General features: G+C 41.4%; 3 protein-coding genes across 3 annotated transcripts in view; 2 read left to right on the top strand and 1 right to left on the bottom strand.

Annotated features, from left to right (window-relative positions):
- Positions 1–18492, top strand: part of LOC307046396 (sodium/potassium/calcium exchanger 3-like) — a 104428-nt gene extending 85936 nt beyond the window's left edge. The window contains exons 7-17 of the mRNA XM_079692790.1: positions 2504–2578; positions 3585–3610; positions 3681–3734; positions 3823–3956; positions 6331–6491; positions 10898–11168; positions 11262–11428; positions 12038–12152; positions 12287–12399; positions 12698–12763; positions 16332–18492. Coding sequence (XP_079548916.1) covers positions 2504–2578; positions 3585–3610; positions 3681–3734; positions 3823–3956; positions 6331–6491; positions 10898–11168; positions 11262–11428; positions 12038–12152; positions 12287–12399; positions 12698–12763; positions 16332–16484 — 1335 coding nt within the window. The 3' untranslated portion in view covers positions 16485–18492. The remainder of the gene's footprint in view (positions 1–2503; positions 2579–3584; positions 3611–3680; positions 3735–3822; positions 3957–6330; positions 6492–10897; positions 11169–11261; positions 11429–12037; positions 12153–12286; positions 12400–12697; positions 12764–16331) is intronic.
- Positions 1–18706, bottom strand: part of LOC307022024 (uncharacterized protein) — a 260282-nt gene that overhangs the window by 147155 nt on the left and 94421 nt on the right. The gene's annotated exons all lie outside the window — the stretch shown is intronic.
- On the top strand, positions 6557–9602 carry LOC307046405 (general transcription factor II-I repeat domain-containing protein 2B-like). The gene is made up of 2 exons (XM_079692799.1): positions 6557–8732; positions 8856–9602. Coding segments are annotated over exons 1-2 (1971 nt in total). The 5' UTR covers positions 6557–6762; the 3' UTR covers positions 8857–9602.

Raw genomic sequence — 18706 nt, 5'->3', positions numbered from 1 at the left:
GGAAGCTGAGTATTTGTAAACCATGTAGATTTGGTTTAGATATATCCTGCAATTTCACCATGGATGTGTGAAGAGAACCGGAGAACATTTCCGCTAATCTCTCAGAGAAAATGGACTGACTCAAGAACAGAAATACTTGGATCTTCCGGCAGTCTTTAGCATCCATTGGTTCCATAGAGCATGCACACTTTTGTTTTCCTTTAGCCCCGCCTCCAATCCACTGTGTAACGGCAGCATCACGTCCGGTCCCCACTTAGTTAAATGAATGGAGAGGAATAATAACTGGATTTAGCTTTTAGCACCTTTACTGCGTTGTTAATTTTGTAGAAGATAAATGATCTGCAATGTAAGTCAATGGGAAAAAGTATTTTGGGCCCGACGTCAGGGAGGTCATGGGGCCATTGTTTTTGTCAGAATCCTTTGCTTTTTGTTATAATACTTTTGAAGGCAACAAGAGACAGCAATTCAACGTTCCTCTATGTTCTAAAGAAATGCTTGTCACATTACCAAACTTGCTGTGACACAATACATGTAGCTAAAGGTCTAGTTCACCTAGGCCTTACAAAACACAAGCTTGGCCAGGTATTCTTATGCTGATTTTAACAATTTCATACAGTCTAACAGAATAAAATGATGATGAAGTGATGACATTTTGAAAGACATGAACGTAAACTGCAAATTCACTGTTTTGCACATACACATACAACTGCAAGGCGGTAATTCTAGCTAGGGTTTTAAAGAAAGTAACTTGTAGCCTTGTTGTTTCACCAGTTCCTTAGTCGTATACACACGAGAGAAACTATTTAGATCACACAAGAATGTTTTGTTTTCACTTGCCTCTAAGGGCTTGCCTACAGATGTAACCTTTGCTGTCACAACATCTTTTCATAATTTCATCTCTCACTGAGTAGTCAGGTATTTCTAACCTTTCATGTGGCTTGCTTCTCGAAAAATAACAGAGTTCAGTGTTAAAACGTTTCATGCCACAGTCCTGAATACACATTGAAAACGTATCACTGATTTCTTCTTTTATCATCCTCTTATGCTCGATGTGCTAAACAAGCCTTAAGTACAACGTCCCAACACAATACAGTTTGTATCTCTGTGCAGTTACACACTGCAACACAAAAGGGACTTCTAAGCATGTCTAAGACTTAGGCAACAACAAGTAAAAAGGGATTTATTTTGAATTTAGGCCCTAAGTTAAAAATAAATCCCTTTTTACTTGTTTCGTTCTAAAAATATAGAAACACAAGCACATCACTGGAACATGGCTGCACTGACGGGTAGGTCTAATGAATGATGCATCTGTATAAACTAAATAAACCAACAATTAACGACACTTTATAGCCCTTAGTTGAATCATTAGGGTGTAAAAGTTTAAAATGCACTAAAAGCTGAATCCAGATCAGATCAGAAATGATTGGTTTAAACAAAACGCATGTGCACACGCTCTCTGGGCCCAGATACAAGTTATTTTGTTTGCAGTAGATAATTACAAGTTAAGTAAATACAACAAGGTTGCTTATACAAGTGGTTATTCCAAAAAGTACAATTTCATGCCCATTACCAATCCAGTGTTAATAGACCCAACATAACTGTGACTCCCAGGCATGCCTCCTCACTGCTGTGTGTTGCATGAGATGCAGAAACAACATAATCTAGCGCAGCCTCCCTCTGATCATATCCGACATGCCGGGACATATTATGAAAATGAAATGAGCGGAGTACAAGGATAAGCTCTCTGCTCTGAAAGATATATGCACTGGACCTCCAACAGTGATGCAATCCCAGGTTGCGCATTACGCAATCAAAGTGATATAATGAGGGAGGAGGGCAGTACAATCATCTTCAGTACGCCCGCTCCACCTCAGAACTGTTTGTTACTGTTGGCGGGATGTTCAGAGCGGGCTCCATCTACACTATTAGAGTGAAAGAGAGTACAAGCAAACACTTTAAAGCTTTGTTATGCTTTAACTTATCCTCGCAGCAGCAAACAATTCCACAGCTGGGAGGGGCACATGCAAGATGGGACTTCTAGGCGGGGTTGGGGGGTTACTTTAAAATGTATTCTGTTTGTAGTCCAATGACTAGTTACCTGTACAAATAATACACGTTCCTTTTATTATATCCTGATCACGTGATCCCCAAGCCCCCCACCCCCCCCCCCCCCCCCCCCCACCCCCACCCCCCCCAGTATGAGTGTGTGAGGGGGAGTGATCCAGCGTTAGTTAGTCACTGCACTGTGGGCTCCTGCCTTGTGTCTGATTACATAAACACATCGGCACCATTCCCACGTAGGATGGTACCTTTCGTTTGACTTTTTCAATAATTGTGAGTCAGGAGGTCAGCTCCTGTGTTTACCTCAGTATGGTAATGATGTCAGAGGCGGTTCTGTATCACCGTGCTGCGGTAACTTCTGCGAGGATGAGTGTTATTATAAGACTACGACTTGCGTACTTATCGTTGTCCTTATCTCCGCTTTCCCTTTTTTTCCTTGCAGGCAGTGAAGCTCTCTCACTGGGCTCTACTCCGAGATTCGACTTATTACACATTTTCCATCACGGCCCTCATCGTGGTAAGAGGGTTTATTCATATGATCAAGTGTGTGGTTAGAGTAGAAAGACTCACTATGAGGCCAGTTTGAAAGTGCAGTTTATGGTTCCCAGCTTTGAAATCAACACTCGATATGCACTTCATATTTATTACAAAGCCAATAAAACATACTGTTCGTCCACTGTTAATGTGGATTCTTAAATGTGCTTTGGTTCCATGAAATATGTAGTGTGTCATCATGAAAGGCTGAAGCTGTGTGCCAAATTCATCCAATAACTCTCAGCAGGTTAAATATGCTCTTACCTTCACAAGGGGCAACATGATCTACCGACAAAATATAAGAAAATAAACACTTCACTTAGAAAAAGTGACCAAGTATATTAACTAAATCATCAAACTAAAGTACAGTTTTGCTGGAGTTTTGATGATGATAAATAAAGTGTTCATTTTTTTCAGATGTTTATATTTTAGAATTGTTTATTTCTACCTATGTGCAATTCCGTGCTCAAAATTCTCTTTGCTAAAACAGTCAAATGTTAATATTAATGCTTGTATAATAACAATCCAATGTTATACAGTGAAGAAAACACTGCATTGAATTTTGCCAATAATTAATTTCACATTTGATACTTTATCATTACTTTGCTGTGATTTTTACATTTTAAACAGATATGTGTTGATTAACAAATGAGTATTTTTACTTATTTGTATTAATAATTGTCGTAAAGATAAGGATGGACTTTTTTGTATCACTAATATAGGCTCCACTTACAACTGCAAATAAATGCTTGGAGAAAGAAGTACTCTCTTATATTATATCACCATTGAACAGGTTGTTACAGCCTGACCCATGACTTAGTAGTAAGATAATGAAGCAAATGTCATGCTTTGACCTTTTTCTGTCAGTCTGAGCTCTGGATTGGTCATGCCCTCTAGTGGAGTAGATGTTGAGAAGCAGAATCAATCTCACTTTCAAATACTACATCCACCTAATGTTCTTTTGTGTCCTCTTTGTCCCGCCTTTCTAGTTCATATACGATGAGGAGGTTTGCTGGTGAGTAATATGCTCTCTCTTTCTCTTTTTATGACCGTATACGTTTTACTGACCTTGTGTTTGTGTGCAGGTGGGAGTCTCTTATCCTGATTCTCATGTATGCAATCTACATCCTCATCATGAAGTGAGTGTCATCATCAGTATATGATCATTCTTGTTGCATTGAGTTTAAAAAGTTGTGGCCCCCTTCTTAATTCATTTGTCATTGGCAGGTTTAACGGCAGGGCGCATCGCTACTTCGACCGGCGAAAGAAAGGTTCTGTGAATTTGTCCAATGGGCTGACAGGAAGCACTGATCTGGAGGATAATGTCACGTGTGACGCGACTGCAGTCCTGCTCAAGAAAGGTGGAACATTGTGCTCCATTTTATACTGACTTTGCCCTCTAAAGAGTGCATAGCTGTTCATCTCTGCACACTGAAATGTACATAAAGGCAGCTAAGGCACCACTCACATCTATTTTTGTTCAGCTCCAGGATAAGACAGTCAAGGATAAATGTATGGACAAAGTTCTGTCTCTTTTGTCCTGGGATTATTTCCAGAATAGAGCCTCAGTGCTATAGCTGCATTATGTTGTGTTTTTTGGGTTATTAACTTAGTGTGATAGTGCCTGTTTAGCAAAGATCAAGTTCCCCTTAAAGTACATAATGAAGCCCACTGCTGACCTCCTGGATGTCCAACCATCTGCTTGTGGACTAACATTCTGGCATGTTGGTCATCAACGATTGAATACAATGAACGCCTTCGGCTCAGCAACACCACAGCTCTCCTCTTCTTATAAGTGTGGTGGTATCTGGTTCTGATAAGTAGACCATTTTCTGTCTCTCTGCCCTTAACGGTAAAGTATAGTGTGGGACACAACAACAGCTAAAAGAGAGTGGCACAAGATGCTGGGTAAGGCCTGTGTTCATCCTCCCAGCCTCCAACCAGCTTCAGCCCAGCCTGCTCCGTCAGCTTGTTCTGCATGTGATTCTCAGAGCGATGTCCCGAGAGAACATGGGTGGCGGTTGTTTGAGCAGAAGGTGGCCAGGGCCAATGTGTTCAAGTGGGCTACATCAAAATCATAGACTGTGGAAGAAGACGTAGCCATGACCATTGGTTTGTAGCTGTTGCTATCTTGTTATTTTCATAAACGCAAGTGACACAACAGGGAGGATCTTAGTTCAACCAACCCTAAAGCTGCATACATGATACACGATGTGGCTCTGTGCTCACCGCGAGTTTGGGTGCAGAGCCATTTGGTGAAAACTGTTATCTGTTATCTGATAGGTGGCACGTTGAAAGGCCAACATCATCAAGGTCAAAGTTAAAGTACATTAATACAATTCACTTTCATGAACCAAAATCATTTTGCAAAAGGGTTAAAGTTCTAAGATGAAAACATGGACAACACCGTGAAAGCCATCTGTCAGTCACAAGGTAGCCCCGCCCTAAAGCATACCCAGCTTTATTGTCTCTTCTACTCTTAATTGGACCACATTTTACAAAAAAAGCCCTTATTCTGTATTGAAAAGGACTCCAAAAAAAGAGACTCGCAAATAAGATCACCAATCCATGAGAAAAATATTAACCAACGTAATAAATCAATCTAGGTACATTTTGTCATAGACCTCTGTACAATTGGAGTTATTTCTTCAACTGGTTCAGTCCACACTTTAGGCCATTAGAAAGTGTCACTGTGTCACTGTTCCTTCTCTGATTAGGCCCAGATTCGGGCCCTTTGTCAAGATCTCTACAGTAGCCAGCAGAGACCTGAGGTTGGGAGGGTTCAAATGCTATGCAAAAATATAGGACGCCTCTTTGACAGGACTTCGGAGGGTATGTTCAAGGTTTCAAATTGATGTAAAGCCTTGGAGGGAAATTAATATATGAACCAATTATGGCTGCTATTGTGAATGTTGACAGGTTGAAGGTTGACAGTGCATAGATTAGTTTTTAATAAGCCAAAGAAAGGACATATGGGACAGAGAAATTAGCTGTCGACCAATGTGTACTCAGCGTATGGATCTCACAGTGCCGCAGTCTGCTGAGGCCTATAGAACCAGACCTCTCATATTCCAGGCTGGGATCACATCCAAACGTGGAACCCTGTGGATGAATTCAAATGGTGTTCTGACATTGCAAGCTTGTTGAAGAAAGTGAAAATGAGGCACAGTACCTTTCTACTTTTTTGCTTACTCAAGACTATCTTATGCCCGGGACGGCTTTTGCTCGAGGAAATAACTTTCAGTGACACTTTCTCTTGCAACATAGAGAGATAGCTCATTAGCTGCAGCACATCCAGCAGACTGAAAACGTACCTGCATGTCTCAGCTGACAATCAAACCAGTACCACCCACAAAAAGGCTTTTGGAGAGCAGAGGCGGAAAAACACTTTTTATCTCTTTATTTTTTCCATTCTTCCAATAATAAGACAATGTTATTAATACATAAAAAACACATTTTTTCCCCTTACGCATTATGTTTCTTGCTTTTTAATACAAAAGAACATCATAAGAATCACTTTCACATGATTTTTGACTGATGACTAATTGTGCTCTCAGTTGGATTAACACAGTGTGTGTGTGTGTGTGTGTGTGTGTGTGTGTGTGTGTGTGTGTGTGTGTGTGTGTGTGTGTGTGTGTGTGTGTGTGTGTGTGTGTGTGTGTGTGTGTGTGTGTGTGTGTGTGTGTGTGTGTGTGTGTGTGTGTGTGTGTGTGTGTGTGTTCTCGTTCTTTTTAGCTAACTTCCACTGTACGCCGTCGGTGCTGATGGTGGATGAGCTGCTGTGTGCGTACCCCCACCAGCTGTCTTTCTCTGAGGCCGGCATGAGGATCATGATCACCAGTCACTTCTCCCCCAGGACCCGCCTCACCATGGCCTCTCGCATGCTCATCAACGAGGTACATTCGTTATCCAAATTATCCTCCACATTATCCAAAACAGGAGTAATTTTAAGTTTAGTTTCTCCACCGCAGGAGGTGGGATCATAAAGCTGACCCTCTGATTGGTTTACGCTTAATGAACCCCTGCGCTGCATTCACCCTAATTATTTAATCCTCTATATCAGACGTGTCAAACTCAAGGCCCGCGGGCCAAATGTGGCCCGCCACGTCATTTTATGTGGCCCGCGAGAGCTTAATAGGTCTGATTGTCTAAAAATAAATAAGTCAAATGCGTGCAGTGACCAAAAACTACATTTCCCACAATACATGCCGATTATGTTACCCGCGAAGTGACGGCATCCCGCCACTAGACTGCAGTGTTTCCACATCGATGCGATTTTCCCAACAAATGGAATTGAGAAATACAAATAATGATCCCAAAATGTCCAGAAAGAGAAAAATTGATGCAGATGGAAGGGTGTTTCAAGAAAGACTGGAAGGCGAATACATGTTTGTGCTTCAAGGAGAAAAACCGGTATGTCTTTTGTGTTATGAGGCGGTGGCGGTTGTCAAAGAGTACAATCTACGTCGGCATTTTGAGACCAAACACGGAGGTAAGTATGCCAAATTTAGCCATCAAGAAAAACAACAAATTGCCCAAGAATTAAAAGGCAAACTGCGATCGCAGCAGAATGTGTTCGCGAAAGCCACAACCAAAAACAACGGGGCAGTGAAAGCTAGCTTTGTTGTGGCTGAAGAAATCGCCCGCGCTTCAAAGTCTTTTTCAGAGGGAGCGTTTTTGAAGCAGTGCATGCTGAAGGTCTGTGAGCAGGTGTGTCCCGACCAGATACAGACTTTTAAAAATGTCAGTTTATCAAGAAACACCATCGCGGACCGAGTTAAGGAACTAGCAGGAAACCTGGCAACACAGCTGGCCGAAGAGACACGCAGCTACATAGCTTTTTCATTAGCTGTTGATGAAAGCACAGACAACACGGATACAGCGCAGCTATCTATTTTTATTAGAGGCGTGAAGTCGGACCTCTCTGTCACTGAGGAGCTGTTGGATGTGGCTGCCATGCATGGGACCACAACGGGACGGGACATTTTTGATGCGGTGGAGAAGTCCGTCAGTAAAAACGCATTGCCCTGGGAAAACTTGGTGGGATTAACTACAGACGGTGCACCTGCAATGTGTGGAAGAAAAGTGGGCTTGGTTGGACTAATGAAGGAGAAAATGCAAGAAAGTAACTGTCACACGCCTCTGATAACGTATCATTGCATTATCCATCAAGAAGCTTTGTGCGGGAAGGTGCTGGGGATGGATGATATAGTGACCACGGTCATGAAGACAGTGAACTTCATTCGGGCGCGTGGCCTGAATCATCATCAGTTCCAGCTGTTCTTGCAGGAGATGGGCTCGGAGCACGGAAACGTGCCGTACCATACAGAAGTAAGGTGGCTGAGTAGGAGCAAAGTCCTCAAACGATTTTTTGAGCTTAGGGAAGACATTGCTCTTTTCATGCAGAGTAAAGGAAAACCCTTGTCTGAACTGTCAGATCCAAACTGGCTGTGTGACTTTGCTATGTTGTGTGACATAACCGAACATCTCGCCCAACTGAATCAGAAGCTGCAGGGACGCAAACAAGTCATCACGCAGATGTCCGACACGATCACGGCTTTCCAGCGTAAACTTGACCTATGGATGTGCCAAGTGAAACAGGACAATCTTGCCCACTTTCCTGTTTCTCAGAGCATCTCAGCCTCATGTCCCGGTACTTTCTCATGTGCTCAGTTAGCTACCAAACTGAGCCTGTTGATGAATGAGTTTGATCGGCGCTTCTCTGACTTCAGAGCACAGCACTCTGGATTTGCCATCTTTGCTAGTCCTTTCACCACCGACGTGTGCACTGCACCCCAACAACTTCAGATGGAGTTAATAGAGCTTCAAAGCGATAGTGGCCTGAGAGCAAAGTTCCAGGATGTTACAATCCAGGACTTTTACCGTCTACTGCCCCCTGCTTTCATGCCACAGCTTCGACTTCATGCTGCCCGTGTTCTGTCTATGTTTGGGAGCACCTATCTGTGCGAACAGATGTTCTCAATAATGAATCTAAACAAAAACAAGCACAGATCACGCATCACTGACGACAACCTCCACGCTGTTCTACGGATTGCTACAGCACAGGACCTAAAACCAGACATTGACACACTGGCCACGGAAAAACGGTGTCAGACATCTGGTCAGAAAACACATTGGTAAGCATTTGAAAAAACCTAATAATATATAATAAAATGCAATTCAACCAAGAAGAACAATAGTTAAACTATGTGCAATGTAATGATTGTGTTTGCATTTTGTTTTGTGTTTGTTATTTACAGAACATGATCAATGGATGAGGATGGTGGAGAGGGGATCCACATGGTGTGTTCAAGGACAGGCAGCATCTCCTCATCAAAAACTAACCTAAAAACTTGACCAATATAGTTGTGGACTGAGACAACCCTTATTTTGTTATTTTGAATTTATTACATATACTACTTTATATGTGTAGCAATGTATTTAGTGTTTGCAGGTTTTATGTGTTTATGCAAACAAATGTTTACTGTAATCAAACCATCTCTCATGAGTTGGATGTATGCCCCCTGCAAGGCTGTGTGCAGCCATTTGTTTTTGTAAAATGCTACATCTGTCACACATGTTCTTAGCAGCTCACAATTGTTGGTTTTACAGTTATTTGTTATTTCAAGTTTTGAACAAAGTTAATGTCATAACTTGTGTTTAATGTTATTTTTCTTTATTCACTTGGATAGTTTGATCGTTGATTGATGGAGTAATATGGGTTTCATAACCTGACAAATTAAAAGGATTTATGTTATAATAACAGAGCAACAAGCAAACATATTTTTTACATCTATGCAAATATATATGTAATATTTGTAACTTGAATAAGTAATAAATTCAGAGTTATTTAACATTAAGGAGTAGTTACATTTATTTTACATTGCATTTAGTTACATTACATTTAGTTACATTTATAAGTTACATCTGGCCCTTTGAGGGCAACGATTATGCTGATGTGGCCCTCGGTGAAAATGAGTTTGACACCCCTGCTCTATATGCATCAATACCCTTTCAAGTACTCTCCAAGGTTTGGTGGATTGGAGGATCATGTCGGGTCAGGTTGCCAAACTGATTTGTCAAATGTCAGGGGGCGGGTCAGGTACTGTATTTTTGCATTGCTGTGCAGATCTTGATGATTTGACATACACATAACTCTGGTTTGAGGCTCTGTTGGGATTCAACACAGGATCCTATTTTACGAGATAGGTGTATAGCACTACATACTGTATACACCACACGTGCACATGCACTGTGATACTGTGTACACCAGCGTTTCCTTTGTTGTGCTAGTCAACGTGAACAGTAAGATTTCAATTTACTGGACAGTAGGGAAATATTCTGTTCAGATGTTATCGCTGTTTATTTTTGAGCTTCAAAACCATTGATAAAAAGGCTTTATAAGTAATGACATCATCAATGCATGTTGGTTTAAACTTTTTGGAAATTACTATTGAAAAAGGTGGGCATAGCGTCACCTATATATATTAGTCAATGTATTGCTTGTACAGTGGATATATACAGTCTATTGTCACCAATGCTAAGCAGTAGGTGTGTGTGCATCACAAAATGGTTTCTTCTGAAAATCAAGGTCCCGAAGCATCATTCTGGTGCGTCCGGCGGCACAATGAGCGCTGTCCTCACAGTGATGGCATCTCGGTGCACTCTTTTGGCATCGGTGCGAGCGGCTAGTCTGCTCTGACTTTTTTTAAATACACATTAATTTAATTTGTGTCAGACCGGACAATACAACCCAAGGGATTTAAATTTGCCAGATTTCTACAGATTCTTTCAGTCAAAGTCCGGTAAATACCGGCTAAACGAAACACTGGTGTACACTGGGTTGGACTCTATATTGAGATATTGAGTTGTGTAGTTAAACATGGTACAAACTATTACAAATACATTCAAAAGTTGAGAAGCGGCAAAACTACCCTCAAGCAGAAAGTCAGTTACTTTGAGAAATCCCTTCCAAACCAGCATCTTTGCATAACTGAATAACCCTGGGTGGCCTCAACAGAAAGTGGAATAAATGATACTTTAAACATTTTCTCTCAGGCCCCTGTCTGCTGCTGAATACAGCCTGCAGTGAGTCCAAGCCAAACAAACCCATTTTGGCTGAAAGAAGAGAAACAACATTAACTTGTGCTCCAGACAAAAACATTTTTTTTATATGGTATAAATAAATGAAGACAAAATGTATCTGACGCACTGCTACTCGTGCTATTAAACAGCATTTGGAAACGCGTTAATGAAGGTTATCTTAATGTTTTCTATACTCATGTTCTATAATCCCTTCCAGAGACAAAGACTGATCAACACCAGTGAGACTCGGGTCAACCGCATCACCAACGGCGACTCCGACTCCGCCGCGAGGGCTCAGGGGAGGCGGGGCTTAGAAAAAGGGGTGGGCGGAGCTGAGCAGGGTCTGAACGGCAGGTGTAGACTCCAGCGACTGGAGTCTGGGAACGAGACAGAGAACGAGAACGAGGATAACGAGAACAACGAGAACGACGAGGGGGGAGAGGGGGAAGATGGAGACTCCGGCCCCTCGGTGCCTTTCAAAATTCCAGGTACTGATGACTTTCTGATGTTTGGTTTTAGTGCTACCACGGAAAACATCATGATTTGATTGTCCCATCACCGTCTTCCTTCCCTCCCTCCAGCCGGGGCGGGGAACAAGCTGAAGTGGATCACCATGTGGCCGCTGTCTCTGCTTCTGTTTTTCACCGTGCCCAACTGTGCCAAGCGGCGCTGGGAGAGGTGGTTCATGGTCTCCTTCTTCACCGCCACCATCTGGATCGCTGGCCTCTCCTACATCATGGTCTGGATGGTCAGTGAAAACACATGCTGATCTTTAACCATTTAAATAATTGCCTGCATAAAACTTAAAGTTTCTATCCTTAAAGGATTTTAGTTTTCGGGACTGTACAAAAAAGGTTTAACTCTTTGATTTTTGAATGAAGCCGTATTTGGTCATATGCAGAGAAGGATAAAAGGGTTCTTTTTTGAAAATCTTGAATTGCAGACAGCATCTGCACTTTCACTTGCATTATAACAGGAAGTCACGTTAGCCTGTGACATAATGAAAGTTTAGCTTATAACACACTCACAAGTGATATAGAATTAAATAAATAAAGGATCTATGCATTTTAAGGTAAATGTTAAAATGTGCACTCTGTACTTCTGTAAACAGCATTTATATTTAAATATATACCTTGGTGGGTTAGAATTATTAAGATTTGAATAAATGAAGTTGAACTCCTACCTGACAAATCCACACAGGATCAGCATCAGGACGTCTTTTTTTAATTATCAAGCTACAGTTGTTCAGTGTAGTAAGGCTTCATACTAACTGTTACACCTATTTAATTCAATCCCAGATGTTCCTGTTGTAGCCTTCACACTTTTTAACTATGTATTAATATCCTGTTCTCTTCAGGTGACTGTGATAGGCTTCACTTTGGGCATCCCAGATGTGATCATGGGCATCACGTTCCTAGCAGCAGGCACCAGCGTCCCAGACTGCATGGCGAGTCTTATAGTCGCACGGCAAGGTAAACACACACAGGAAGTAAATACTTGTGTTGAGTGAGATGCTGTTTAGAGGAGGAGTGGCGTCACTCAGCAGCTTGCATCATGACTCCTCTCCCGACTGTACAGCCTGACAGTGTTGCTCTCCTTGCCTCAGGTCTGGGGGACATGGCCATCTCCAACTCCATCGGCAGTAATGTGTTTGACATCCTGGTGGGCCTGGGTCTGCCCTGGGCGGTGCAGACACTCTGCATCGACTACGGCTCCACCGTGAGTGCTCTCCAGAGGGAGTTCTGCTGGACTCCGACCAGAATAGAACAGCTGTGTTCATGAAGGACGTTAGTCTCTCATATTTAGTGCACAGCAGCTAGGGACTAAGACACCCACGCAGCACGCACTGCAGTTTATCACTTAACACTCAGAAGATAGCATGTGCTCCGTTGATTACTCTTCACAGGAGGAGGACAATAGATTCTAATAGGTGTAATAAAAGTCATAAATACAGGATGTTTTGTGTGTGTGTCATGTCAGAGGCAGCTTTTGCTGTAACCTCTGTTTGTCTCCTCAGATCCATCTCAACAGCAGAGGACTCATTTTCTCTGTCGGGCTCCTGCTGGCCTCAGTATTCGTCACAGTAAGTTCCACATGTTACATGTCACTGAATTGGGCTGTGATTCTGGGGGCTTAAATACATTCATCCAACATCTTGGTCGTTTTGAATCAAACCATAGACATATATTTACAAAGGGATATCTTATTGTGTGTTTTATCTTAATTATCTTTTTTTAATAATCATCGAAAGCAAAAATACATTTGATTATCTCCCAGACCTGCAGGTCTCCCTTGAAAAAGATATCAATGATCTCAATGGGACCTACCTGGTTAAATAAAGGTTTGAAATGAAAGAAGACCTGCTCCTAATGGGACCATAATGGACCAAAGGAACATAATGCTGAATGGATGAGGCTTTAAAAGCCAACTCGTATATTAATCAAATGTGTATCAAGCGAGAAAGACATTTTTTCATAGACTTCTACACAATTTGAATGTTTCTAAGCAACCGGTGGAGTCGCCCCCTGCTGGTCGTTGGAATGAATGCAGAGTTGCACAATTCAATATCCCGACTAACAATAGTATTAGCAGTAGAGCTGCTGAACTACATCGCCCTTTTCTTCCTTTTGATCTTGTCAATAGATAAATGGATTGGATTGTATTGGTCCATGCACTTTGTGGAAAACACACTTCCATATGTACTATATACTTGAACTTTTTATTTATTTTCGAGAGTTAGTTTACTTACCTAAAATGTTTCCTCCAATGATTATTAAAACAATAAATGTGCTGTGTGTTGCGATTATGCTCTTGTTTGCCAAGTGTATGATAGAAATGGTAAATTACTAATGCTTGTGTCATAAAAATATCAGTTGCTGACAAGGGACGAAATAAACTACTAAACGTGCTGAACATAAACCGCCTTAGTGGTTGTGAGGTGAATTATATATTATATCAATATTTGTAACTATTTATTCCCCCCGTTTGATTGCTTATGTTGTCTGTCCCACTGCCATGTTTTAATGTTATGTATGTCTAGTTTTTGCACACTGGGACAGAGCTGCACTCTGAATCTCGTTGTACTTTTGTATAATGACAAATAAAAGGCTTTAACTTAACTTAAAGAGCAACTTCCAGGTTAAAGACACCTGTGAATAAATGTGTAGGAAAATGATGAATACACTAGATTTTCAAAAAAATATACAGAAATATACACTACAGTGACATCTGGCGTCGTTTTTGTAAGAAATGTTCACTTCCGCATAAAAAAGCCTCGGCACGTGACCTCCCGCGTGTGACGTAACAAGGGGGACACAAGGAGGAGAGCGGCCGGTGTAACATATTAATAAACATGGATCCCAATGCTAGTTTCGACACAGAAGACACAGAAGAAGTTGAACATGAATATTCGAATGCATATGACGGACCACAACCTTATAATTATGAGCCTGCTAGGCGTCCAAGAGACCAGGAGCAGCCAAGGATTAGAAGAAATAACGGCCATCGGAGAGAAATTGAGCTGTGGTGTGTGGAGAACCAGTGGAGAACTGGGCAGCTATCTTGGTGAGTGACCGGCGTTAGCTACAGAATGTTAGCTAACGTCACATCACAACATTGTAAAGTTAGCTATCATATATCAGGCTATAACTAAAGTAGCATTGATAATATAGTAACGTTACTGGCAGGACTGTTGATACTGATCCATAACAGAAACTAATGCGCAAGTACAGTATCAGCCGTATCTCGCGTTACCTAATGCAACTCCACATGACGGTGCTGTGTACCGGAGGGGAGACGCGAGATACGGCTGATAATTGACGATCTGGCGGAGAAAGGTTGTGGAGCCTCCGTTGATATGTCGTTGTAAATGGCTTGATGGAAAACAGGTGTGTAGTCGGGGAGGTTGCACAGCTGATTGCAGCAGGTGAGTGGAGGTTGAGCCGGGAGCCAGGAGTGACAGCCACCACGCACACACAAACAACACAGTACCGGAGGGGAGAGAGAGAGAGCAGCGAAGGGCGGGGAGATAGAAGTAATACGGTTTCCTGATAAAGCTGTGGAGAGTATGTGCTGCAGGGAGGTGGATGCACAACGCACCCAGGAACGAACGCTAGCTCCGGTCCTTTTTACTGTGGACTCGATGGTGCAACCTGCACAAACACAATACTGCACCATGATTACAAATGGTGAAATGCAATGTAAAACTACCGAAAAATACCAGCTCCTTAAAACACAACCGCTCTACTCAACACAACTCCACTATACCCGCGGCCAGAGAGCGGAGATGTGTCCCCTGCCTGATGTAATATGACGCGTTTGACGTATGACCTTAAAAAAAAGCCGTTTTTAAGAGCAGAGCTCAAAATTGCTCCTTTCCCTCTGAATTCCTGCCCTTATGTCTCGTAAAACATATCAAATCCTGCATTCACTTTTTTAAGTGTAATTTTCAAGCAAGTTTAAGCATAAATGTAGAAAAAATTAAAACCTGCAAGATGCTCTTTAAGTCATGTGACCATGCTGTAGTTCCTTTATAGCCTATTCATCTATACTTCAACTATTATACAGTCATTTAAAGTTATTATTATAAGTGTTCTAAATATATACTAGACAGATTTGTCAGAGTTTTTTATTATTTGAACCATTTCATAATTTATTTATACATCCCCTAAGTTAATTGTAACATCTTAGAGTCATGAAGACACGTAGCATAAATACAAGAAGCCGGCAGCCACATTGTCAAACTCAAGGCTTCAAAACGACACTCCACAAAACCAATGGTTAATGTCACAATGACTGCATGAAGATTCTTAGGCCCAATTCCAAACCACACCCTACCCACTCACCCTCCGTGATGGAGTGAACTCTGTCTGTAGTCACACTCGCAGCTTAAAGAGGCTCCTCCTCCTGTCAGATGGAGGGTGTAAATCATAGGTGTAAATACAGCGGCAAGCTTTGGGACAAACTCCCCTCTCTCCGGCAGAAACAGGAAATGCCATAATACGTAACAACGGTCTCAAATCAGCATCTCTTGGATTAAAAATAACTAAAATAAAACTCTAAAAATCTTTTATGGCATATATTTTTTGTAAACATATTTTTGTTTTAAAATCTGATGTTTATAAGCTGCATAGTTTTAGCAAAAGTCTGTGTAGATATATACACAACTTTTACCGTTTTCTAGACTAGACATGAGTTAATGATCCTAAGTTTAAACAAATAGGAGGTAACCATGAAGTTATTAACATCTGCATGAAGAAGGAACTATTTGTAAACAGCTTGTTTCCTGACGGACACACACAGCGTTGAGTCCTGTCAGGTGGAGCAGCAGGTGAAGTCAGCACCGATGCAGACTCGCTGTTTGAGGGCTTCATAACCCACTCCCCCTCCACAGTCGTTGGTTTGGAACAGCACTTAATGTGGCGGACCCTCCGCGCGAACGCGCAAACGGAGGGGTAGTGTGTAGGGGTAGGGTGTAGGGGGCGGTTTGGGATTGGGCCATATACAGTATACGCTCTATGGTCCCTACACCCTAGAATCATATCATTCAAACAAGAATTGCTTACAAACAGTATTTATAATCTCTAATTGTTTTGAATAGTGGTGTGCTAGTCATCATTTCGTCCCTCTTACTGATTCGTCCCTATTTACAGGTTCTCGGTGTCCATTTGAACAAATGGACTCTGGACTGGCGACTGGGCTTGGCCTGCATCATCTTGTACGCCATCTTTCTCTGCATCTCCATCCTCATCGAGTTCAACGTCTTCGTCTTCGTCAACCTGCCCATGTGTCGAGACATCCACTGACCCCCTTCTCCCTCTTCCTGTCTTCTTGCTCCTCATGTCCATGGAGGAAACCTCACATGGCTTCCAGATTCTCTGCACCCTGAAACCTTTTACTTTTAGACAGAAATTAGAGCTCTTAGAGAAGACAGAGAACTTTTTTTGGACCCGACGGAGGCGTGAAGAGAGTGCCAGCACCGGGAGGTTGGCTGGAGTGTGTGAACACCGACAGGACTGATGCTGCAGGAGCTGCTACTGTAACTGACGGAGGAAAAAGGGAAATCCTGCGGAGCCATTTTTAGCTGGATTGTTTGTTACTCTTTGTACAAGTTTGGAATAAAAGCACACAATTAAGGTATTTTTAAGTAAAAAACAGGCTGTATATATATTTGAAGATTATATAATATTAACTGATATATGGGATTCTCTTATGCACAACTGGATCAGTCTTGCCAAGCTGTACAATCCAGTGATTTCAGAAATACTCCCCAAATGCTTTACCATGTCTGGATGCTCAGTACCTGCGGACACAGCATGCTGTATGAGCCCCAAGTCGACTTTAGGAATCCACATATTTAACACTTTCCACATATTCTACAGGCTTATCCACTACTACACATAGGCTTTATTTTCCTTTGGTAAAACCCACATAGGGAAGGGATCTGCCTTTCACTGGCATCCAGCACTGTCACTTTATTGATTGTTCTCTCATTGCAAAGCGTCTACAGGCACTCTAACATATAACTACTGACTTTAGAGCTCCCTCTATTGTACATATTTAAGAATTAAATTTTGAGTTGAGTTTACTTCTTAAAGCCAAAAGTATTTTTAGAATAGTAGGAGTACTTAAGAGTCAGGTTGCGTGTGTGTGCATGTGTGTGTGTGTAAGTCTCGAGAGGACCCAAGGACATCACTGTTGCCGGGAAGACATAATCATGATTTATTTATGAATTAATTTATTCAAAGATCATGTCTTACCGCCAGTTCCCGCCCTTTGGATCGTGTACAGTGTATTTTAACGGGACTCTTTGAATACTGTACAGTGTACTGTATACCTAATATATAATCTGAGTACTGGAAACTGGTTTTATGTTGTTTATATTTAAGAATAGATAATTTATAAGTTTTGTATAGTTTGAAAAGATATTGCAACATTTATATATTGGCACAAACTCTGTGGTTTTTTCGACGATGATGCACGAGAGTCTTTAACGTCGAATAAATGATGAGTGATGGTTGTGGGAGATTGACTTTCCGATAAGGAAGTCCGTTCTTTGAACTTTCACAACATAACGTTTCTTAAAACACAGTGCTTTGACTCTTGTTCCATCACTTGTATTTTGGAGGCTTCAAAGCTAACTTGTTGCTATTCTCCTGCTTGTCTTTGAGCCAAAAAAAAAACCCTGTGTCAGCAGTATTGCCACTCTGTTTCAGCATGTGTTCAAAATTACAAATGTGGAAGATATTTTTATTTGATCTTAGTTTTTAGCTGAAGAATTGTAAAGCTCATAGGGTTAATTAAAAGTGTCCTTCTGCAGCCACAAGAGAGCGTTGTAGAGCCGTGTTTAATATTCACAGATTATTATACGGGAAGTGGCTTTGGTATATTTTCAGGTAGAGATAAATACTGGTGGGTTTGCATGCCTCTTCCATGATTCCGATTATTTTGTGTGTAATTTAAATGCATTTCAAGATGAAAAAAGTATTGTACATATCAGAGGGATATGCTATTAGAAACACAGATGTTGAAATAACTTCTGATGAACAGTTATATTCCACATATATACTGTATTTAGAATGTAGGCCTGCAACAGTTCGGCTAATTAATGTCGTTGTATGCTCATGTCTTCAACGGTGTGTAAATCCTTTTTGTTGTTGATGAAGACCTCTGGGCAGAGAGAGGAGAGAGGAAGATGTTCCCAGTGGTCTTCTTGCAATAAACTGATTTACATACACTGATGACTTCTGATTACCTTCCTGTTTAACAGCAACCTATCAGAACAATAAAGTGAGACACATACTGTTCACAGCATACTTGTCTTCACTTCTTTCGAGGGTTTAATGAAAAACACCATTTTTTTCACAGTAAATGCACAAATCATCATTTTAAGCTGAACTTGTCTCTAAAGTCAATTTTTAATACCGTATGTGTTATTTTTTTAATTATTATTATCGATGCATTAATGGTAATGTTAAGCTAATTTAAACCACTACCCACTGCTGGGTGTTTGGTGAAATCTCCCTTA

The sequence above is a fragment of the Notothenia rossii genome, assembly GCF_949606895.1.
Source record: "Notothenia rossii genome assembly, chromosome: 1".
In the NCBI taxonomy this organism is placed as follows: domain Eukaryota; kingdom Metazoa; phylum Chordata; class Actinopteri; order Perciformes; family Nototheniidae; genus Notothenia; species Notothenia rossii.
This window is presented reverse-complemented; position numbering and strand designations above follow the sequence as displayed.